Source organism: Astatotilapia calliptera, chromosome 15 (genome assembly GCF_964374335.1).
Source record: "Astatotilapia calliptera chromosome 15, fAstCal68.1, whole genome shotgun sequence".
In the NCBI taxonomy this organism is placed as follows: Eukaryota; Metazoa; Chordata; class Actinopteri; order Cichliformes; family Cichlidae; genus Astatotilapia; species Astatotilapia calliptera.
The window spans coordinates 10,712,344-10,737,561 of record NC_137436.1 but is presented as its reverse complement, the minus strand read 5'-3'; the positions used below and the strand labels follow the sequence as shown (position 1 = coordinate 10,737,561).

Below are 25,218 nucleotides of genomic sequence, written 5' to 3'. Positions count from 1 at the left end.
TCTGTGCTGTTTATGAGTATTTATATCAAACTGATCACCCTCTTAGGATTATCTTACAGCATATATACATTTTCCTCTTTGTAGGGGTTTTGGATTTCTGAATTTTGAGCATACCTCATTTAATGTTTGGGTTGCATCTCTTATAGGTTATTTCTCATAAGAAAGTACTGTGTAAGAGCTTCACAGGTGAAAGCTACAAAAATAAATAAATACAATTGGTCACTTTTTTGACAGTCAAAGTCTGAAGTCTGAAGCAACTACAATCTAATAGTAAAGTGTGTAGTTGCAAAACTGTGTTGTTTTTTCTCACTTTGCACTGATTTTTGCACATATGCTGTGGAAACATTAAAAATTTGTTCTTAATTTGCCTGTGTTTCCTCTGGATCTCCTTCCCTAAGTTTAGCATTCCTGTACTTTCAGAACCCACGCATAAGATACCAATTTGCACATAGACACAGGTATAAAAGCATAAAGCTCAACCCAGTAGGAAACATATAGCTGCATATAATTAAACTTTCAGGATCAAATTTTTGAAAATCTTGTCCAGCTCAAGAAAAAGCTGGACGTTTTGCACACAATCCCAATCCTATAAAAATCCACCAACATTTAAATGAACAACTTCAATATTGAAGACAGAGAAATAAAGTCTGTGTTCATGCAAAGCAAGCACAGTAATCTTTTGGTTGGTGTATTTAGGGTTATCTGTTACCTCCGTCTGTCTTGGGGGATGGCCATGGTGCTTGTATGATGCAGATAGAAGTCTGTGGGAAGCTCCCAAAGGTGTGGCTTAAACTCTGATGGCTGGTAAACTTGGAGGAACAAGTTGATTGCATCTTGTCTGTCAGCATCTGAAAGAGAGAGATGGAAACACGAATAGCTAAAAAAAACAAAAAAAACCCAAAAACTGTAAAACAAACTGTAAAGGTTATGATGATATAACTGGTTCATCAAGAGACGTGATTATACACGATCTGAACTCTCTTAGGCAAACTTTCCTGTCATTTCTTTAAGTAGTCTTCAGAAATATTTATCCAGGGTTCTTGAAAGACATTCAAAGCTCCTCTCTTGCCAGAAGAGTTGCCAGTCATTTCCAATCCAGTTCTTGGGTAATTTGACATAGCTGAGCCTTTTCTTCCAATTTCTCTTACCTAGAAATAGCTTCTTGACAGCCAAACTTCCATAAAGACCGTTTCTGATGACATTTCAGTGAACAGTAGATAGACAGACTGAACTCATCCTCAACTGGTCTAGGTAGCCATTGGTTGCTTTTTCAAAATGACTGAAAAAGCAGCCAATGGCAAAAGATAAACCTTGAAAGTCTTCGAAGCCTGGAAAACTACTGATGTAGATGACTTAAAAAAATATACTGCTTGAAAAAAAAAGTCTTGAAGTTACTAATGCCCAGAGATGCTCAGGAAGAGGAAAGCCAAATAATGTGCATACTTTAAATTGAATCTTTTTAATCATGTACCATTTTATATATTTAAACTTTTGAGTTTTGTGTCAACAGTGCCTTGTTTAAAAAAAACAAAAGAACAAGAAAAAAATGTTAGTTTATAAATTACTGTGGTTCCTAATGCAGGAGAGTACAGTTCAAAAGTGAATGTGAAGCAAACTTAAGCCTCCTTTACCATGATGGCAAACTACACCAGCTCTTCACTGTGAGCAGCATTGAAAAGATTTAAGTTAATGAATCAACATCTAAGTAACGCTGACTTGTACATACATCATAGCAGTAAAAACTCTTGTAACAACTGCACTACAGCATTTTGGCTATGAGTGTGTGCTTAGATAATCTCTGTGAGCGTTTGTGTGCTCAGCATGTGGCACGTGCTTTGTACATTTGTCTGGTTTAGTGCCATTTAATTCACCCTCCCTAACTACAGCACGAAGCCACGTGCATGCTGCCCCAACAGTCACGTTAGGTAATTAGAAACTAAACTGGGTTTTATTACAGCCCACCACCAAGACTGTTCTCCAATTACGTTTTTTTCTCTGAGATTTATCTCGTGTATCACACATGATACGAGTTACTGGTGATCTTTGAAAATAATATACACGTGCAACCATTATGAATGAAAGGAAGGAGGAATATAATTTGACATCATGTCTGTTAATTGTCTTAATAAGCATATGAGGTCACACTGCATCTACCAATTAAAAGGCTGCACAGGATATGGAAGCTTACACTACATGGTTCTGTGTATAAAATTGATCTGTGATTCAAGGGGAAGCTGTTACAGTGCTTGACTATGATATAAAATTATATGTCATTTACCTCATAGGAAGTAGCATTTTATAATTTTATTCTACTGTATTTATTTTAATTCCCCATATACATAATAAAAATATATACAACATACATATGCACATATGAGTGCCATTAATAGGAGAACTTATTATGGAAGGATTATGGTTTTAACATTTACCGGGTGTTCTTTTTTTAGAAATTACTGAGCAACACAAGGGTGGAATTACCCTTTTCCAATTTTGCAGAAACTAGTCTAAAAGGGCATGGAAAACATGACCACGGAAAACATGACCACGGGAAAATCTGTGAAAATGGTTGTGCCCTTGTAAAGGGTCAAGTTGACAGAACAAACCAGCCAGTGCTCAGACTACAAAGCATTTAGGCTAATTTGTCCTTATATAGTCTTCTTAAGTGGCAACAAGTAGTTAATCATATTACCTGATTCAGGTCATGGGATTGTTCAATTTGCAGTTCATGAATCCCGTTCGAGTGTGATGGTCTCTGGCTGTCTGTGCTGCTGGATTATATGGGCTTCTTTTTAAAAATTCTTAATACACGCTACTCTCAGCAACAAACTACTGATTGAATTTCTCAAAACTAAATCAAGAGCAAAGCACCACAAACAAGGTCGATGTTGTAGGTCAAGTAGTGCAGTTCTGTTAATCAAGGTTTAAGACACAGTACACAGTCTTCTTCTTCACTCCTGGAACACTCGCTGGTGTACTGTGAAAACACCTTTGTAAACCCATTAAGATTTCTAGATACACTGATTGTAACCACGCACTAGGGTGTCATTTAAAATGATTAAAAATCTAAATTGCGGACATTGCAAAGCCACTTTTATCAGTAACTGCTGGGTAATTATGTCATGTCTACAAATTGGCTGCAATCAAAAAAATATCTGCAATTAACAATATTAAAAATCTCATCTGCAGTCATGCGCAGAAAAAAGGGGTTTAGCAAAGGTAAATGTGAAGTAACTGCCTTTTTTTTTCCTGAGGAATTTTGACCCACCTCTCTTTACCATGTTCCCACAGTTCATTGAGCTTTGCAGGCATTTATTTGTGTGCAGGTCTCTCAAGGTCTTGTCCCAGCATTTCAGCAGCGCTGATGTTCTGGACTGACACCTTGTTGCTGCAGTCTTTTAGCTACTGAATTGTATATTTGAAGCTGATCATTATCCTGTTGCATGTCCCAATTTTAGCCAAGCTTTAGCTGTCAGACAGATGTCCTCATATATGACTCTAGAATAGCTTAGTATGCAAAGGAGTTCATGTTTGGCTCAATGACTGTAAGGTGCCTCGGTCCTGCTGCTGCAAAACAGACCCAAATCTTCTCGCATCCACCATTGTGCTGACAGTTGGTATGAGGTGTTTGGGGCGACCGTGGCTCAGGGGGTTGGGAATTGCATCTGTAACCGGAGGGTCGCCGGTTCGATCCCTGGGCTCTCTGTCCTAGTCGTTGTGTCCTTGGGCAAGACACTTTACCCTACTTGCCTACTGGTGTTGGCCAGAGGGGCCGATGGCGCGATATGGCAGCCTCGCTTCTGTCAGTCTGCCCCAGGGCAGCTGTGGCTACAAACGGTAGCTTGCTTCCACCAGTGTATGAATGTGAGAGTGAATGAATAGTGGTATTGTAAAGCGCTTTGGGTGCCTTGAAAAGCGCTATATAAATCCAATCCATTATTATTATTATTATTATTTAGATTTTGCCAAACATGGCATTATGGTCTCGTCTGTCCAAAACACATTGTTCCAAAAGTCTTGTGATTGGTGCAGATGCAACTTTGCAAACATAAGCCATTTTTGTTTTTTAGAGAAACAATACTTTTCCCCGACAACCCTTTCAAACAAGCCATGCCTGTTCATTTTCTTTTGAATTGAGATGTCATGAACTTTGATATTTAACATGCTAACATATGGCTTTACAGTCACCAATTCTTTGACTTGGTGCAGTTTCTCTGAGTCACACAGTCGCACAGTCTGGCTTAAAAGTGAATTTGTTAAGTTGTCTGTTGCTGGGAAGATTGGCAACTATCTTGAGTGATTTTCACTTGTGACCAAACTTTCTCACAAAACGTTTTGTGAGCCGATTCACATTTGTCCTATGTTCTGTTCAAGTAAAGGCAGAAATGTTTGCTTATATGTAATTATAGAGTGTCGTTTTCTTCATACTTCACATGAGTGTAAACTATACATGCATGCACAGGTTGAGCCCATTTCTATGGAAACCTGGAACATAACTAAGGGTAGATTCTGTTTAATACGGAGCATAGCTGAGGATAGAAGGAACTAGCGTAGAACACACCTGAGAAAGCATTGCTGTAGTACCGTGACAGCGTTTGCATGATATCTTTGGAGTGCTGTGTCCAGGGTGCAATCTTGCGGTAAGTCTTGACCCTGTGCACGAGCTGAGAGCCCCCGTACTGCAGTGACAGAGTGTCTCCATGGTCTTCATACAACTCCTCAAACAACCTGAACAGCACAAAAGAAAAAATGTCATCAATTCGCAAGGGCAAATAAAACTGATTCATTTATTATTTTGGTGATGTGGACTTTTGGAGGATTATTTTTTGGGAAAAAAAAGGTGTTAAAAAAAAAAGTAATTAAAAATACCTCAACTGATTGGGTCTGTATTTTGTGCTTGTTTCTTTGTATGTGTGCAACAGTGATTAACTACTAGAGAGTTATGAGTCATATTAAGTGGTGTTAATGTGCTGTTCTAACAGCTTTCACGTTGCTTGTAAGAACGCTTCAGTTCAAGCATGTGACAGATTCTTGTTCTCCTTGATGCACTGACTGTAGCTCATGCTGTGTTCAGATGGAAAAAACTGAGCTTTAAGTGGCAGTTTCAATTAAAAGTAGACAGAGACACACACTACTGACTAATGTTTGCGAATACTGAATTTAGAGCAGCAAACTTTGGAATAAAAGGTTGGAATAACTGCGTCTGCCAAAAGGATTCCAAATAAATGAAAAAGATAAAGTTTAACATGGATTAGATTTTCAGGCAATTATATGAACTTTACCTCACGCAGTCAGTATCAAACTGGAGCTTGGGCTTGTCAATCATTCCCAGTGCGTAAAGCTGATAAGCCAGAGCGCACTTGCCCACCATGAACTGGGCAGTATTGGTCCGGTCAAGACAATCCACACAGTTGGTCCGCAACACACCAGTCTACACATCAAGCAACAAGAGGAAAACAGCTGACTTTATAAACTACAGCCTATTAACTCAGTAGTAGTAATCATTATGATGATGACAAACAGGCAAGCCTTTTTAAAAAAGACTAAATTTTTACAATTGTGTGCAAAAAGCTGCAAAAGACCTACCTGCAGTCGCCCAGTGGATGTTATTTGTCCACCTACATCTCCCCACCTGTAAAAATGTTACTTAATTTACTGAAGTCAATAAGCAAACGGAAACAAACCGAACACATACATCACAATACTATTCTTCTGCAAGAACATTTTCTAATTTATTCCGGCTTCAGTATGATGAAACTGCGATGATAACTGTCATCACAGTGACTGTCACCATTACGAGAATGAACATAATGGAATGGGTGCAGACACAGCAAAGGCACCCTGACACAATGCACCCCCATCAGGAGTGCAAGTACAGAAGAAAATGTTCAGCAGACAAATTCTAATACCCAGAGATGAAAAGTGGAACTCATGTTCACATTTACACTGCTGTAGTACTTTCTGTGCAAAACCAAGCAAAGTTATACTGACCCCTAGAAAAAAAAAGTTACAGTATGTTTAAAATTTAGAAAAAAAGAGATTAATTCTTGGTTATTTTGTTAACGTGAAGTCAGAAAGAGGCAAACAACCAGAGTGCTAGTTGCTAATAGTTTTTTTTTTGTTACATGAATGTTAATAAACAGGACACCAATTTACTGATTAGTGAACTTGTTAGTAGGTACATATTGTGTTACTTGGGGCCAAGCTGAACCATCCAGTAGCTGGCCGTTGCTTTACACTTCACTGTGTAGACCTTGCTAGTACCAGTTTAGACCCTCTTTTGCTTTCAGAACTGCCTTAATTCTTCATGGTTTCATAGATTCAACAGGGTCATGGAAACATTCCTCAGAGATTTTGGTCAATATTGACACGATAGCATCACATTGCTGCAGATCTGTCTGGGGCATATCCATGATGCAAATCTCCCACCACCAGTGTTGGGAAGGTTACTTTTAAAATGTATTCCACTACAGATTACAGAATACAAGCCCCAAAATGTAACGTATGAGAGTAACGTATTCTGAATACAATGGATTACTTTATATATTATCAAGCTTTTTACAACTACATGAATGTACTATTGCTGTGTGATTTATTACTATTACTGAAGGCTACACGCCATACCAGTACCAACTAGATTTTTAAATCTTAATATAAAATGAGTAACCGTAGGGTGGACATTAGGTAAGGCTGCACTTTTTGCAGCGAAAACTATTCGGCGTGTATATAAAGCAGGTCTGTGTCTCCGAACCGTAGTAAATGGACCTCTGGCTAATACGTCGGGTTCCGCGTCAGGCTCGTAACCGATAACTAGTTTTACTTTGTTGTCTGGGTCAACTCTGCTAACGAGAGACAGAGAGAGGCGTTGAAAGGCTGCTCCAACAGAACGTCTTGTTTTGGAGGAAAACACGAACACAGTGTACAGTCGAGTCTTAATAGCTTACTTACAACTGGGCTACACTGCCCATGAGGCTACATTCTTTAGGGTTATGCCTGTAGCACTCTGCCTATTGCCTTCATATTAAATAATTTTTTGAACAATAATTAAAAAAACATATTTTGTCACGTCATTATGTGGGCTGCAAGTAGAGGTGACATGGGCCGCGAGATTGAGACACAGGCATTAGAGCCTCTTAATGCTTTTTGTTTGGGTTTCCAGTGTTGTGCCAAAAAGTGATTTCCAATGTTTCCGTCTGTTTTTTATGTGTAATACCATTACGTATGTTGCTAAATAGACTTCGGTGAACAGGTATTGCAAAGGGGTTAAATACACAATTTAAAAAAAATTACCTGTTTCTCAATTATCTTTGTAGCTGTGTTATTGTACTTAATTATAATCAATCAGCTTCCTTTTGTCCACTTAAAATATGTTTACAGAACTATTTTTGCATTTGTTGCAATTTCAGCTGTCCTCTTGGCCAGAATACTCTTAAAAGAGACATTTTTTAAAGCAAACAAGAATTTTTTTTAACTCCATAAATAAAGGACACATAAAAGTCACTGCCAAAAAGTGATTGCGGCTTCTACCTTCTTACAGGAATGTTGTTTGTTGGTCAAGATGACTGGATATAATTCATGAGGGATATATTTGACATATGTTTCACATATCGTAGATCAACAAGTTATTTATAGCAGTTTAAATACAACCAATCAGTTTTTGGCAAATGCCAGAAATCAGTTTTTGGCAGACAATCACTTTTTGGCACAAAACCGGCCATGCGTGGAATTACCAAAAATAGAGAGGGGACAGCCTAACATATGAAACAGGAAAAGACTGCCGTGTAATCCCTTTATTTTAACAAAGTAACTGTATTTTCCTTATTCCATTTAAATTCTCTACCACTCTCATTCAACACTTTCTTTTTAAAAGGGAAAAACAGCAAATAAAGAAAATCACCCTTTGACGAAAGGCAGACTAAATTGTACAAAAGCAAGCAGAAATCAATCAATGCAAAGAAACCCCAGTAATTCTGAATTTCTCCTTGTGAGCTGTGGATATTTAAGAGGAAGTTTTAAAACACATTTTATCATCTCTGAATAAACTCCGTGACCCACTTTAAAATCAATCAGCAGGTGTAGCTAAAGTATGCATCAAAGTACAAAGTCTGAATGCAGCGAGATGGAAACTTCAGACAAACGTGTAAATGATCAGAACAAGGCAGCGTTATCAAGACTTTGTAAATATCTTCATTATCCATGACCCAATTCCTGCATGTGATGAATGCTACAGGTGTCATACCTGATTGCACAAACAAACAAAACACCTACCAGTGTATGTGTGTGCGTGCATGTGTGTAGTTGGGAGCATGTGGCTGAGCGTATGAGTCCTTAAAGCAAAGAAAGTGTGATAGCTTACGTAATGCAAAAGAAAGGGTAATAAATATGTGCTCTGGCATGGTCGTTGTGTTATGTAACAGAATGCTAATGCTGAGTAAAAGCGATTAAATCATCCAGACAGTAGAAGAGCCAGGCACTATGTACATGGATGGCAATCTACTCAGCTCATTAGCAGAAATTTCAATGTAATACAACTGCCATCAGGCATAATTTCCATTAAGAATTCATATGTGGAAAGTTTCACAATCAAGCAAGTGTCGATAAGTGTGATCATGAATATGGAAAATGACAAAACCTTAAATTTACAAAATTTGTGGAAAACATCCGATATATAAATCTAAAAAAAGACACTATTGCGGTTTAGTTTTCTGTAACCCGGTCATATTCAGATTCATTAAGCAGCTTCCATTTTACTTATTAGTTTGCTTCAAATAAAACTGAAACAGTAACAGATGTGTTTGTTTTGCACATGGGGCTGACTGAAAGTTTTAATTCTTGTCCAGCAGTGTGTGTTTCGGCCTTCTCTGTTTTAAAGGGGCAGAAAAAGAAGCAATCGAATAGGATTTAAAAAAAAAGAAAAGAAAAAGTCTCACCTTTCATCTGGTCTGAGAGTGTGACAGTAGAAGTCAGAGCGATTAATGAAGAAACCCGTTCGCTTGACCACGTTCTCTGCTATCATACTCAGACGGTCGAGAACATTGCACAACTTGCTGGGACAGAAAGAGAAAGATTGGAAATGTCATTTTAACTCGCTGAAGAATAAATCATTTTAAAAAATGGATGTGCCTGTAGAAGCTCATTCATCAAATTTTATATCCAAGTCCCTAGACTTTAACATCTCTATTCTTTGCTCCCAAAAGGGCTCAGGTTAAAATGTCAAGATCTCATATGAGTGTATCAGAAACAATGAGAAGGTCTGGAAATGAATAATGTCAGTATTTTAATCCAGAGAAGTTTCAGAGTATCCCAGATAGCTGCTTTGAGCTCTCTTTAACACGTCTGTCCGGACCTTCCCAAAATTCCTCTACAACAATGTGAGAGGAATTTCAAGCAGTTCTAAGAGAATTATAAAGTCACATAGAAAATGTTTACTTCAAGTTATTGCTGCTAAATATTGGTTATACAAGCTACTAAAGCCCAGGATGTACTTAGTTTTTCACAGTGACTCTGATTTTCCTGATATACCACTTTCACAGGAATGAGGTGGACATGGGGGTCACAGTGATTTTGTTATTTGAGTGCTTACAGGCATACAAACTTGTCCAAAGGTTCAATTTTCTCTTTATGTAATGTGCTTACGTCACACCATGATATTTTTCCCCTCTTTCAAAGTGAGCTTCTTATTTTGATGGTAAAAACACAATAAACCTGCACCTTAAAGATATTCTGTGCACTAGTATTTGTCAATACCTCTTGGTGTATCGGGCCATGTCCCAAGCGATATAGTCTATGCAATGGGAGGGAGGGAGGAACTGATTCAAGTTGACCACAGCACGGAACAGCTCCTCACTCAGAATCTTCTCGTGTTTCCTTTTTTCACGCTTCTGTAGCACAACAAAGAGATGTACACATGTATGTGTGATTCTATCAAACGTCAACTTAAGTGTTACATTATGGGGAGCTTGATGTACAGTCACAATAGTATCTGAGTTCTTTGAAAGGTTTCCATTAGGGCTGTAGTCAGACATGTAACAGATTCTGTGTTTTCCTTTGAAGTATTAATCAACATCCGTTCATGTCTTTTACACAGTGACCTCAGAGAACACAAAGCTGCAAGATGCAATTTACAGGTATCGAGCAGAGTAGAATATATGTAATAGAAACCACATGATGCAGGCCAAGGACATCCCAGCCTACTAAAATCAACCTAAAAATGAAAATTAAATGTGAAAAAACATTTTAATTAAACAAAAACACGACTTTCACAAGGAAAATAAATAATCAGAAAAAAAAGGGGGTTATGTTTTGTGTGTAAAATATTAAAACGAGCGGTCCACACACGCACACGGGTACTTAAATATAAATATAGGATATACCTCTGGCACTAATTGGTATCAATTTGAAAGTCCTAAATTGCTTTGTTCACGAATGATCCCATTCACAAACTTGGGTGTCCACGTCGCCTGACCTCTCACCTGCCTGGCGGGGTGATGATACCCCATGAGCCTTTTATGGCTGAGGGGCAAAAAAAACAGTAAAACATTTAGAAATTTTGTCCAAAGTAATATTTAAAACATCTTTCTCCTGCCTTTTACTTCAGTTATGCCTGCACAAACTTACAAAACTTTGTGGCCTTAAGAACTGTTGGTCAACATCTAGCAACCAACCAGATTGGTTTCCAAGCTCACTAAGAAAAAAAATGATGGGCAACAACATCAAACTGCAAAATACAGCAAATTTGATGGTGTAAAATTTAAAAGTACCTTTGGCGAGCAAACATGGTGCAACAATATTACAGTGATTATAAATCTTGCCTCTAATTTTGTCGTAATCAGTAAGTGAAAAAAAAAAAAAACCAGAAAAAAAAAATCGAAGGAATTATTCTTTGTCAACTAAAATGCATGAACTCATAATCCTTCTGTGTGATCTGCAGTCACACTATCCATTAAGCTATTTCCACATGAACTCCACTGTAGCTTTATGACTGATCACCCAGGGTGATAATCAGCTTGGACGCATCATTTAGCAACTCACATCGCCATTCAAACATCCAGCAGTGGCACCACAGCAACCAGTCAAATTACCAGCACATTTCCTCGACCATTCAGCAGAGCGTGTCATACAGGCAGACACGTATACACGCTCGGTCACACTTTCTGAGCACAGATGAGATGCTACAAGTACAGTACACGTGAACAAACACTCAGAACAACAGACTTGTATTGTTCACAGGTATAAACAAGCTTTAATAAAAGGCCACAATAATGTTGAGGTGCAAAAGTGCAGTCGCAGATCACGAATGATAACATAAAACAGTCACACATGCACACTGACGTATGGGAGTGGGCTTTTCAGTGACGTATTAGTGACGTTAATGAACACTGTAATAATATGGGTGTATATTTTACCACAATGGTTTAATGGGTTTCATGTTTTTCTGTAAGGTTACAATCCAAATTATATATCTAAGGGTACAGCGTACAAGGTATCCTGAACAAGTCATTCACATGCTTTACCATGTGTGCCTTTACGCCTCCTTTCTTACATGCTGGGATGCATGCATTCGCCCTTGCCAAAATGATGCACATATAAAAGAGTTTGAAGGGCCAGCATGGCCCATGCCACCTCCATTAAGGGATAGATGGCAGTGGGTTTTATGGTTAAATGCCATTTCCTTCCTCTTTCTGTCTCTCTTGGATAATCTGGAGGGGGGTATTGTGTTAGCAGGGGATCCCCTGCTTTGCTCCCCGCAGTCTGCAAATTTCACATGGCTGTGGCTTGTGCACACCTCTGAGCTCTGTGATTCGTTCCTCATCTCACAGTTCCCCTTGTGAGTGACAACGTGAGCTGGAGACCCAATCTACGGAGTATATGGCCATGTGCCCAACATAAAGTAACTGTGATGCACACAAGGATACATCTGCAGCATGAAGCAAGATAAAGCATTTTATAATCTTCATAATTTATAATAAAACATAATAATCTTGCTTTTTTTTTTCTTTTTCTTTTTTAAACTGACAGCAGTTTAAATGAATTATGTTAATTTTTCAGCAGAATAATATGGAAGGCATAATGTGGTGAAAGCTAGGTGTGTCTTATCAAATGTGCTTGTGCGTGTTGGTATGCTTGTGTTTCCAGAACAATGCAGAAGCAGATCAATATTCAAGGCAGCTTTTCAACTGCTTGTAATCAGCAAGCACTCAGAAAGTCTCCTGTGACTAAACGGCTCCACAGCAACACCTAACGCACCAATATCAACAGAATGCTTGACAAATTACAGTCGTGCCCTGCACTATAATTTTAAATAGCTACCTCTTGAGTGATCACACAAGAAAGTTATATTTGATCTAAAGATATGCCTGATGCATATATAATCCTTAGCCATTTTTAACTCTTTCAGTTTTAATAAAAGTGCTGTACCGAGAGTATTGGCAGGGACTAGAAAGAGAGGCCACATTTCTCCCACGTTAGCTTCTCTTCATTGGCTTATCTAATTTAAAATCTTTCTCCTCACTTACAAGGTCTTCAATAACCAGGTGGCATTTTATCTTAAAGGCCTCCTAGTACCATATCACCACAATAGAGCACTTTGCTGTCAGACTGTGGGCTTGCTCATGGGGAGGGATTGTTAAGGTTTTCTCTGTATTATTTTAAGCTGTTTACCGTACAATATAACGTGCCTTGAATTGACTGTTTTTGTGAATTGGGCTTATGTAAATAAAACAGATTTTACTGACTTTATTGAATTGAAATTTGATATACAGAAAATAAAATGTAGATAAATTAGCAGAAGACAACATGAGCTGTGTATTTACGTATTTCCCTTTATTGCATTGTTTCTCTCAAAGCATTGTGTTGCAGATGTGCCCTAAAGTGCTAATTAACTGTAGCACTGGAAAAATTTAACCGTGAACTCTCTAGCCCTAGAATGGATTCACAGGTACATTCAAATCTGCTATTAATTTAATAACTAAGACGTTCGAAGTCTGCATACTTGCATAACTGTGTGGAGATGTGATTTTATTTATATCACAAGAATTTATGTAAATAGTAAATAGCTTGTAAGTGATTTTATTACTTAATGACTGTATTTTTGTGTCATTAAACACATTTTGGAATACTTATTTCAGCACCTCCCTACCTTGACCAAGTTGAGGATGATGATGGGTGAGCCAAACCGCTGTAGCATCTGGTCAAAATGGAGGCCAGCTACATAGGCGTATGGGTCAGCTTGGTCCACTGCAAAATTAGACAGAAAAAATATTTTAATGGTTAAATATTTAAGGGTCCTCACAAGAATATAACACAACTTTATTGACCTCAATATAAATTATTTTTCAAAACAATATTGCATATTGTCACAGCTGAGGTAAAAGTAGCAACAACACTGAGAGACCTACATCACCACCACCAACAAAGATCACTACAGTGGAACACTTGGTCTAGCTGCTATGAAAAAGAAGTTATCTGAGTCACTTGACTAAATGCTTAAATTCTTATCCATCACACATCACTATGATAGAGCCATCCGCTGTGTTGTGCCTGCATGACTGAGCATGCGTCAAGGCATGACATGACAAAGAGATCTGATAATAGAGATCTGATTAGGGCTGTGCGATATGAACAAAACACTCGACTTGCGTGAAGTGTTTCCAGCTGCGCGTCATGTACCTGGAGTCGAGTGTTTTAACAGATGCATGAAACTATACATTTTTAGACATAAGTTTTTAGCACCTGGCGGCTCTTTTTTACTTCTCATCCGTAAATAATCTGCTCTTTCACGTGACTCAGTTTATTTTGAAAAGTCTCAACAGGATCTTGAGCTTTATTGTGAAAGGTTTATGTGGAACATAAACAAGCGGACACGCGATGGTGTTACCGTCGTTGTTGCTAACCACAACGCATAAAAACAGGCGCTTGTCCGTCTGTAGTGTGGTTATATTAAATATAAGAAAAAGAGAGAACTTTAAGAAATTAATATAGCCACTACAGTGACCATCAAAACGATGAAAAAATATTACCGTAAACAGTTTATTTTGCAACACCGCGAAACAAACGATAGCGTAAAATGAAACAATGGACGTTTTTATATCGTCATCCGATGTATATCGTTATATTGAGCAGCCCTAGATCTGATGATAACTTTAAAATAATTTTACTAAGACGTATTCCTGATATAGAGAGCAATACCTCTATCGAACCCTGGCATTACATCATGGAGTAAATCCAGGATTTACAAGAAGGGATACAAACAATTTAGACCAAGCCCAATTCATGTGTTTTTAAAAATATTTCTGCTACATAAAGGGCTTAAGAAATGTATTAGATCAGCACCCAATGTTTGTTTTATGTCACAACCATAAATTAACAGTACTGGTAGTTACCAAAATCATCTTTAATGTTTGTAACTGTTAATACACCTTTGTGTGAAAGCTCTTTAATTGAAATTATACTTTTCATGTCAAAATTTAAATATTGTTGTTATCCATTAATTTCCAAATTAACTGGTTTACAATTAAAAAACAGAAAACAATAAAGCACATAATTATTTTTTTGATTAAAATGTAAAAGTACTTGATTGGATTTCACTCCAATGTTTATGTAGTCTTATTTGTAATAAAACAAGTATTCTTAACATTTTTTGTATCTATACTTTTCTTTTTGAATTTAAAACTTTTCCACGTGACTATTTTAACAGACGACCTTTAACACCGCACTGAACCTTTGCATTTTCATTTTTCTATTAAATGTTCCTTTTAAAAAGCACATTTACAGCTTCTACTTGCCACTAATGCTCAACCCCACACCTGCACACGTTGCCAAATTGGACTAGTGCGGCTGCCAGAAAGGAGACTTAAGAAAATAGGTCAGATCGTGCTGCAGTTCATCCCACAGAGCTGCTTGTGTGTCAGAACTGATAAATTAAATGTCACCTTTTTCAGCTTCTCCCCAAAACCATTTAATCGTCATGTTTTCCACTGCTCACACCTCAAAGGATGATAGTTTATGTAAAGCGCTTGTGCACCTTGGGAGGGGAGTTTGGATAATGACATTGGTGACTTTCCTTCAGCGGTCAACTAAGGTCATCTCCTAAAGGATTCAATTATGCAATAATGAGTCTTGACATATCAGAGATGGGGCAAGGAGAGATGCATTGTGTAATATAGACGCTCTCTACTCTGCATGCACTCAGTCCAGTATGTCTCTTAGCTACGTTGTTGACCTAGATTCAGCTACGACAATGGGCTTGGATATTTGTGATCCCTTTAAAATTTCAGCAGAAAAACAGAAAAAAATATCAACTGATTTCCACATAGGTCCTAAAAGTAAGTAAAAAGAACCCAACTAAACATATGTGACAAAAATGTCACATGTTGGTCATTTATTTATTAAGGAGATTGATCCAATACCCAAAAGTGCATTTTAAGCTCTTCAGACCACTTCAAGTATTCCAAGATTTGTTCTGTTTTTGATTAGAGCCAAGTCAATTTGATGCCCTAGGTAAAATTTAGATTATGGTCCAATCAATAAATGTGTGTATCAGCCTACCACAGAGAACATATTTGTTTTGACCAACATAAGTGACCTGGAGACGGACAGTTATTTAATATGAAAGGTTCCACAATAATAATAACCTATATTATTAAATAGAAACAAATAAAACTGATTTTTGAGTTTCATTTGTTGTACCATCAATGAAAGCAAGCTATACTGGCACACCAATAATTTATTTAAATATAATTTTTCTATAAACATTTATGCACCAGTGAAGATGTCTTTCTCTCCAGTCAACAACAAAGCAACATTTCCCTCGTATTAAACATGGGCTAATGTGAGCAGGACAGCTTTTTAATTTCACCTAACTCAAAATTAGGAAGGCTCAGGAAGCACAAAGATGTGAAATGTACAAAAATAAAGTCCAGCTGGAACGAATAATGAATAATTTAGTGATTTTAATTTTAAAATTGATCTTAAAGTGTTTTTAATTATTAAAAATGAAATCCCCAGTAATAGTAGACCTATTGGGAAAAGGATTAAAGACTCAACAAACTAAACTACTAGTTTGCGTCAACCACTTAATTAGATGGCATATTACTTCTCCTCAGTGGAGGCAAAAATATGATGGAGGGGAAAAAGTATGCCATGCACTGAGAAAACTGTTAACACACGTAAACAGGTCAAATGTTAAACTGATGGTGGAAGGGTTGGGGAAACATTTAGGAAATGTCAGATAAGGACCGTTTTGAAGGATCAAAGTGGAAGCAGGACGATGAGGGAAGATGACACACGGAGAGATCTTAGGAACATGCTCAGTGTCTATCTTTCACAGGTAAATGTCACCTGAGGATGAATTAAAGGGCAAACCAAACGAAAAAAAGATTACAATCTAATACAGGCATTGTACACATGCAAACACCAGTCTATTCCTGTGTGTACACCCCCACACACAGAGCTGTCCTCACCGTCAGTCTCGGTACCTAATCACCTCCCTCTGGCCACGGCTTTGTGTTTTTATCCTGCTTATAATGAAATAGGACGGATACAAAGCTGAAGCCAAAAGGGGCCATCCTGCCTTCACAGTCTTATTTTTTTTTTTAATCTTTTGCCAATAGTTGAAAGGAATGGCCTCAGTATACTCTACATATATTCTCTTATTTTAATGTAGCTTTTCTTCGATGACTTATTTCTTCTGAAGTATCAAAAGACAAAAATAATACATATACAGTTCACCACATGTTACATATTTCAGCCTACAACAAAAGCTGCTGATGCTGAAGTGTAAAGAAGAAGTCTTACATCGAATTGGAGGTTTTGGCATCATGGTGGAAATGTCCTGGGACCAGTAGAGTGGGACGGAGCCTCGCACCTGGACATATGAGGAGTAACTCCCTGCTGTGAAAGACATAACTGAGGCATCATGGACGACCTGTTCAGTCTCTACCTCATTAGCCACATCCCCCTGAAAAAAACCCAAAATAAAACAAAAAATGAGAAAAGCAAAAAAGAAATGATAAACTTCGGCATGATTGGGAAACCCAAGAACATGTCTTTAGAGAACATAAAACAATTATTATAATACAATTATATAAATCTAAATTCTTTATATAGTCTACAGGAGTGGTTCTTCAGGCTTGTTGAAGAACATTCAGAGCTATTCTTTGGGTGTTCGCTGTTTTTTGCTCTGTAAGGATGATCTCACATTACTTCAGTAACGTTAAGGTCCGGGCACTGGGACTATCCGGGATGTTTTTCTGCCCAGGTATGTTTTCACTGCATTAGCAGTGTGTTTGGGATCATTGTCATGCTAGAAAAATGAAGCCGTTGCCAATCAGATACTTTCCAGGTGGTATTGCATGATGGATCCAAATAACATAGCACTTTTCTGTGTTCATAATTCCATCAATTTTGACATGATGACTATAATGCAGCACTAAAACCACCTCTCCTGTGTTTTATAGATGGCTGTAGACAGTCACTGCTATACTGAAGAATGGACAGAAAAACTTTGCATGAACTTCAGAAAGCTTGAAGAGCTTTTGCTCAAGATTAATGTAAAAATTACGATGCCATCGCCTTGTGAACCAATGAGGGGAGGCTCAAAGCTTTACACAGTGCTGTAGTTTATCATAAGATATCAAAGTGTTTCTTCACCTTTCACATGGCAAACATTTCAAAACTGAACGTACAACTTACGTGTATATATTATATAAACACTCCCACTGCACTTTATGTATGTATATGTACATATGAAAAAAATAATTTGAGTTTATTTCCTGTGTATAACAACCATTTTACCAGTAACAGAAATTACTGGTGTACAGTTTTTTGGGCTTTTTAAAAAATTAAATTATTTTTCATTTCTATTGCTATTTTTTTTTATAATATAGCTCTAATTCACTTCCTTTTTCACTGACTCTTGTGCTGCTGTATCCCCACTGAATTTCCTCACTGTGGGATTAATAAAGTCTATGTCTATGTTCTTCATCTAACATTCTAATATAAGACTTCTAACATTCGGTCTGCAATTACCTTCCTCATTCTCAGTTTTCCTACTACAGTCATGTGAACAGTAAATACTAGAAATTGTTGGGGGATTTTTTGTTACATATTTTGTTACATATCTGGGCAAGAAAACTCTTCATCTTCTTTACCTACAGAAAAAAGGATATAACTGAACAACATCCCATCTCAAAGACACTCACTCCCATTCCAAAAAGAGAAAGTGTGTCCAATTAACCCCCTGTGATTAACCAGAGTCATCTCAATCTGTTTTGTGGCCCTGATGCCACCCTCTACTATCTGTTCCTCCGAGTTACCCTGGTAACTTCTGTACCTCACAGTTGGCTCCCCTTTTGAGGAAACGGGTGCCAGCAAATTTGCTGGAGCGCCTGGCAATCAGGGTGATGTGAACCGGTCGGCCGTAGATCAGAAGTTCTGTAGGTGGTCGGTAAAGGAAAAATAATAATAATACCAATATAGACCTAACAGCCTAACAATGACCTGTGGAAACAAACACATATTATTAGTAAAATGTAAAGAAAAATCCTTTTTAAAATTGTATTTCATTCATAGCAGTCATGCTTTGACATTAGCTCTTAATGATGACAGTTTCACTTGTAGTTAGAATATGAACCTGGGAAATATATTTATTTCCGATTCATCCCACCTCTACCAATATTAAGAAACCAATAAGAAACCTTACTTATAGCTCGTGATTGAACCATTCCACATCTTTTTTAGTGCATTTCTGTGTCTTCCCATCTGCTAAAAGGTTTTGCATATTTCCTATCTGGTGAGTCTCTTCTTGTTGCACCCAGTGGCCCTTTCATCCACTCAGAAAAGAGGACTGAATGCCAAACAATTTCCAGGAATTTGATAAACTCAAAACACCCACACACTGCCACAGCGGCAGCAGGCTGCCTAAAGAGGGAGACAACAACAACAGGCCTGATTGCATATTAAGTTATTGCACTTCTGTGTTTATCTGCAGAAGACTCACAGAACGTGGCTAAAGACAAAAAACAAGATAAATCTGGTTTGAAAGTATTTGTATATTGAACATCCATTAACGTTATTAATATTGGCTGAACAAAAATAAGGAAAGATTGCTTAACGAGACACAATGGTGAATGACTAAAACTTGAAAACTGAACCTGAGGCTGACTTTTACTCCCATAAATCAGAGGTAATCAAGTGCAAAGTCCCTCTGCGGCAGTTACCCATGCATCAATAACACAAAAAATAAATGAATAAAAAGAAATCCAGGAGAATTTATTCATGGAGAGAAAATTTGCTGGTGTGTACTCAAAACTTAAAAGAAAATGATACTAAAGGACTGAAGCTCATAAACAAACCAAAAAAAAGAAAAGTATTCATAATTCATACAAAACACAGGCACGTCTCCAGAAAGAAGCACGTGTAACTCATCTGTTTAATATGCACAGTGTTGTTTCTCCCTGCAGATAACAGCCCGAGCACTTCTGAAAGTGCCCTTGTATGCATACCTGATACGCTCTGATATTTGCTTTGTTAAATCCCTAAAAACCAAATAATTGCTTGTGCAGTTCTGTGATGAATCACACAGTGTGATCCACGTGATCTGGTGGGGGCTGAGCACAGTTCAACAAGTGGTGCTGCGAATGAGAGATGAGAAGTATCGACAAAGGATAACAATGTGAGAGTCTTCTGTGGTGTTGGGTGTAGTTTCACACATGGAGTAATCAGTTATTCACTTAATTTTCAAATAAGCAATCCTTTACCGTTAAAAATAAATAAAAATAACAGCAGTTCCCTGTTCTTTTTGCTGTGACAAAAAGGGAAAAAAAGAAAATCAAAGACACAGACTCCCTGGCATGCAGCTGCATCTATGTGGTTGGTTAAAATGATCAGTGCTGACAGATGCATCCCAACAAAGTCTCAACATGGCACTAACTTTATTACTTAAAAGAATGCACTAGAGCTGCAGTCCCCAACCTTTTTTGCACCACGGACCAGTTCAATGTCAGACAATATTTTCACGGACCGACCTTTAAAGTGTCACGGATAAATACAACAAAGTAAAATGATACGACCAAGACAAAAACGGTGGTATTTTGTAAATACAATAATAAGCGCAAATTTACGGTGTAATTGTGTAACTTTATTAGCAGCGTCCTCTTGAAATGTGCCAACAACATTGAGTAACATCCTCCTCTCTGCCCCTTAATGCTCTCTGGTTACTATGGTAATGGTAATATAACGCAAAAATATTCCTTTCAAAATAAGACACACAACTACAACACGGGAAAAAACCCAGGGAAACCTAGTTAACAATAAAAACCCTGAAAACCATAAATTTCACACCCGAGCCTCAACTGTCACGGCCCGGTACCAAATGACTCACGGACCGGTACGGGTCTATGGCCCGGGGGTTGGGGACCGCTGCACTAAAGGTACTAACCTTGAGGATATTCTTTTATGGTTTCCATAAAAAGCATAGCAAGTGTGTCATGGCAATTAAAAAGGAAACACTAAATAATTCTATAAACAGCTGATGCTCAAAGGATACTGGACTGGCCACAAAATCCATGGATTATATACATAAGCCAGTCATGATGCACTATGTCCTTGACTCGCTCCAGGAGCTTCCCGTTCCACACATATTTGTAGTAAGGCTCGTTGTAAAGGCCATAAACCACTGTAGAGAGAAAAAAAAAGAAGACTGAAGCATTTTTCTGGACTGGTATCAGTCACGCTCATCAGACCATAAAGATCATATTTAGTGATAGTTATATAACTGATTAATTTTATCTACTGGTATACTACAAAATATGTCATAAATGGCACGAATCCTGTGTCAAAGAATATAAAAGTATTTCCCAAATAGAGTATCTGTGACTTTAATGGTATGTTAGGTTTTAATGTAGCCACCTTAAGTTGCTGTGTCTCACTGCATTTGGACTTGTATTCAATAACTGGAAAGTATATTCTCTTGGGTTAAGATCAGCTGACTGATTTGTCCATTGAAGAATATCCTATTTCTTTGGCTTGAGAAACTCTCAGCAATATACTTTTTTGATCATTAACCATTTGCAGTCTGATCAGTTTTGCAGCATGTGTCTGAATCTGAGCAGAGAGTAAAACCCTGTACAATTCACAATTTATTCTCCCACTTCTATCAGCAGTCACACACTACCAATAAATAATAGTAATGCTGTTTCACTAGCAATCATATATGCAAATTCCATATATTTTGTGGTTTTACCTCTGTACACTACCACAGCATTTTTTGAATAAATAAATAACAAATTATGGACCCAACTGTATATACTTCAGGTACAACATGTATTCCCTCTCCAGATTGAAATCATAGTTTTGTGTCTCCCAATGAGCTCCTCCCCAGCCAATACAATGAAGAAAAGAAATGAAAGGAATATAGATAAACTCCTCTCACCTTTTGTAGGCAAACCCTCATCTTCAAAGATGTCAAAGCTGTCCTGCTTGCTCTGTGTGTGTACCTCTTCCTCAGTAGAGGAAGCTGCTGAAGACCATTGTTCATAAGGTCTCTGCAGCAAAGTCAGGTTGTACTGCAGTGAGTGGCTCAGGTCATAGCTGTAACTAAAGAGCATAAAAGCAAAGTCATATGAATCAAGTACAACCTGTGCTGCACACCATTATTACACCAAGCAATACTTTATACACTCACAGAAATTCTTTTTTCCCCACATATTAGTAAAACCATAATGCAATGCAAATTTATAACATAAACACAATGTTTTACATATCTTTCAGCAGTTATGTTGGTGTTTTAAAATACTATATAATCAGATGAGTGATTAGCAAATCACTCATTTCAAACCTCTGAGATAATTTTCCTCACTGGAAAGGGTTTTTTCCCCTCTTATCATCTTTAATACTGCAAAAACTGTTAGAAAATGATTCATATTATCAAATTAAATCTCCAGGCCATAGCCAGAGTTCCTTTCCCAACCAAGGCCACAAGGTCAAGAAATGCTTTTTAGTTGTTCCTAGCCTTCAAGCTGAGCAGGGCATCGGTACACGTGTTTAGTCTGGTGTGATGCGATATTGTAAAATTCAAAGGGCACTTGTACTAAATAAGCCTAGAGGGAGTGTGCTGAAAGCCCCCTTGATAACAGCATTTATAATCTGACGTAATTTGTGCATATACAAGTTACTGTATCCTTCTAATAGTGAGAGTTTGGAATAACAAACTGTCTTACCTGAAGTAGAAGTTGCTGGAAAGGTCCACATTCTGAAAGATCCTGAGATACCTGTCAGAAGAAATCTATTTTTAAAAACATTTTTAATTTGCACATCCAGTGTAACAGCTATCATTTCATCTACTGCATTCAGGTACTCCTGAACCGAAATGCACAGCAATAGCAAAAACAGTGGTTAACTTGGACAGAGCCTCAAAATAACAACCAAATAAATGTTTGGGTGTATTTCAAGATGGCTACTAAGCAACAAGACTTGCATTGCTGCACTAGAAAGTTAAACTAATGAATCAAAGCGAACAAATAGTTACAACTTGGCAAGTGGTGACCATACTAGCATATGATATATATAGTATATATAATAATGGGAATGCTATTATTATACTATATAACAATGCACTCATCAATATTTCTTCAGCTTTGAGAGATTCTTCCTCTTTTGTCAGACTTTCCACTGTTTTATACAATTTGGGGATTTTGGGTGGTTTATAAATACCTGATACACCTTTTCCTCAGTCAAGTGGTCAAATAATGTTTTCACACTAAAATTGTGTACATGTGTGAAATCATGGGGGGGGGGGGGGGGGGGGGTTTCAAGCCACTATTAGAAAAGCTTCAGTCCTTGTCCACTGGTAGTGGATGAGTCAGCCTTTGTGTTTTGTTTTGTGGGGTTTTTTGTTGTTTTTTTCCTATTTTGGCACATTCTGTATGACAACACTATTTTTGGCCAGACTACAATTGTGGGTGTGAGCAGAAGAGAGTAAGCGTTTTGTTGTTGTTGTTGTTGTTGTTGTTTGCTACAAATGCATTTCAAGATATTTTATTATTTCTGAAAATTTCCATACTCAAAATTAATAAAATCATACAGTAATGTACTTAAATAGAGTGGCCTCAAGGTAATAAATGGGAGACAGAGTAACACAATACCTTGCTTCATCGGGGTGTGTAACTCTGACTGAGTCATTGGGAATGTAGATCATAGTGGTGTCTTCAATTTTGTAGATAGAGTGGCCCCCAATATCAGCCATCTTTCTGCGCTTCGTGATCAACACGATGTAGTACCCCTCTAGGAAACGCACAAATCCTGGCAAAAAGAAGACAAGTTTTAAATCTTTTACAACAATCTCATCAAATGGAATTTCCTTTCCAGCAACATGTAGTGTGGCTCAAAACAAGTTGATTTGTAGGTCAACTTTATTGTTGCCAGCAAATCTGCTACAGTTTTGACAGGACAAACAAGTGAATAGCTCCACTTGCGGAGGTGGATAGTGAATGTATGTGTGACATATTTGACAATATTAACCATGTAATTTGCTCCATTTACGCTTTGAAATTTTGACCCAGAAAACATCATGCAAACACAGTCAATGATTTGCTTTCAGCATCATACAAGCTATTTTTCCATCTGTGACATTTAGAAAATAATGCAGACAATGTCTGTATGTTTTTAATAATATCTTACTTAGATAAACACAGTTTATGTAAGTGTGTCTGCTAGAAATATACCTCCCCTTCATTATAAAACTATTACTAGAACTAATTTGTTAATGGATGAATTGAGGATCACAATACAGACACACGGCCAAGAGTGCTACTCAGCCCTCAAGAACAGTTGTATAATGTCTCCTGCGGTTTCAGAAGGATTTTTCAAAAACAAGAGACACCATCTTCCACCTAACCTGGAGCTTTAAAGATACATTTTTAATATTTTTAGTAGCTTTATGTAGCTAGAACAGTGGCGAGAAGACAGGAAAGCTAAAAACTATTTTCAGGTATAAACAACACCGGCTGCTGCCCTGCTAAAATCGAACATCTTATACAAATTCCTACTCTTATTCCACATATTTACAAAGAGTAAAACTGATAAAGGAAAATATGGCACAATAGCACTGATAGCAGTCAAAGATATATATTTATTTGTATATGACATTGTGATGCATAAAGTCATAATTTCACTATGTAAATATTTTGATTAATTAGTGTTATTTAACTTAATTGGATATCAATTCATTTTTTTCAGTTTATACAGTTCTTACAGTGGCTTGCTAAAGTATTCGGGCCCCTTGAACTTTTCCACATTTTGTCACATTACAGCCACAAACATGAATCAATTTTATTGGAATTCCACGTGAAAGACCAACACAAAGTGGTGTACAGGTGAGAAGTGGAAAGAAAATCATACATGATTCCAAACATTTTTTTTTTTTTTTACAAATAAATAACTGAAATGTGGGGTGTGCGTAATTATTCAGCCCCCTGAGTCAATACTTTGTAGAACCACCTTTTGCTGCAATTACAGCTGCCAGTCTTTTAGGGTGTGTCTCTACCAGCTTTGCACATCTAGAGACTGAAATCCTTGCCCATTCTTCTTTGCAAAACAGCTCCAGCTCAGTCAGATTAGATGGACAGCGTTTGTGAACAGCAGTTTTCAGATCTTGCCACAGATTCTCGATTAGATTTAGACACCAGACAGGTCAGGGATAAAGTTATTGAGAAATTTAAAGCAGGCTTAGGCTACAAAAAGATTTCCCAAGCCTTGAACATCCCACGGAGCACTGTTCAAGCAATCATTCAGAAATGGAAGGAGTATGGCACAACTGTAAACCTACCAAGACAAGGTGGAATTCCAATAAAAGTGATTCATGTTTGTGGCTGTAATGTGACAAAATGTGGAAAAGTTCAAGGGGGCAAGCCACTGTATATTGAGAATCCCACTGAACAGTTTCCCACTTCACTTGTAGTGTAACAGATTTCTTCTCACTTGAAGACAAACACAACCTGAGCTAAAATCTAAAATAACTGATCAATGACAAATGATAACCAACAATGGCAAATGATGCCGCCTAAGTAGTGGTATGTAATTAGTTATATGATTAGTTAGTGAATTTGTCACAAGTTAATCAACATTAGCTAACTTTAATAATTTGTTACTTCAAACTAGAAAGTGGCCTGACATCCAAGTTGGGTGAAAAAAAAAATGTGTTGAATTGGTAAGTGCAACATACAT

General features: G+C 37.5%; 1 protein-coding gene across 4 annotated transcripts in view; it reads right to left on the bottom strand.

Moving 5' to 3' along the window:
* The window catches only part of fig4a (FIG4 phosphoinositide 5-phosphatase a), a 56,329-nt gene that overhangs the window by 24,481 nt on the left and 6,630 nt on the right, over window positions 1–25,218 (bottom strand). For all 4 annotated transcript variants that reach the window (XR_013901764.1, XM_026193899.2, XM_080289722.1 and 1 more), the window contains 13 exons: window positions 23,139–23,295; window positions 22,215–22,265; window positions 21,428–21,591; window positions 20,543–20,671; window positions 18,329–18,429; window positions 16,792–16,954; window positions 13,136–13,233; window positions 9,745–9,878; window positions 8,928–9,044; window positions 5,584–5,629; window positions 5,280–5,428; window positions 4,559–4,725; window positions 710–848 (listed from right to left, as the gene is read on the bottom strand). Coding sequence is in view for 3 of the 4 variants with exons in the window: in XM_026193899.2 (XP_026049684.1) it covers window positions 710–848; window positions 4,559–4,725; window positions 5,280–5,428; window positions 5,584–5,629; window positions 8,928–9,044; window positions 9,745–9,878; window positions 13,136–13,233; window positions 16,792–16,954; window positions 18,329–18,429; window positions 20,543–20,671; window positions 21,428–21,591; window positions 22,215–22,265; window positions 23,139–23,295 (1,615 nt within the window). In the remaining variant the exon portion in view is untranslated. The remainder of the gene's footprint in view (window positions 1–709; window positions 849–4,558; window positions 4,726–5,279; window positions 5,429–5,583; window positions 5,630–8,927; window positions 9,045–9,744; window positions 9,879–13,135; window positions 13,234–16,791; window positions 16,955–18,328; window positions 18,430–20,542; window positions 20,672–21,427; window positions 21,592–22,214; window positions 22,266–23,138; window positions 23,296–25,218) is intronic.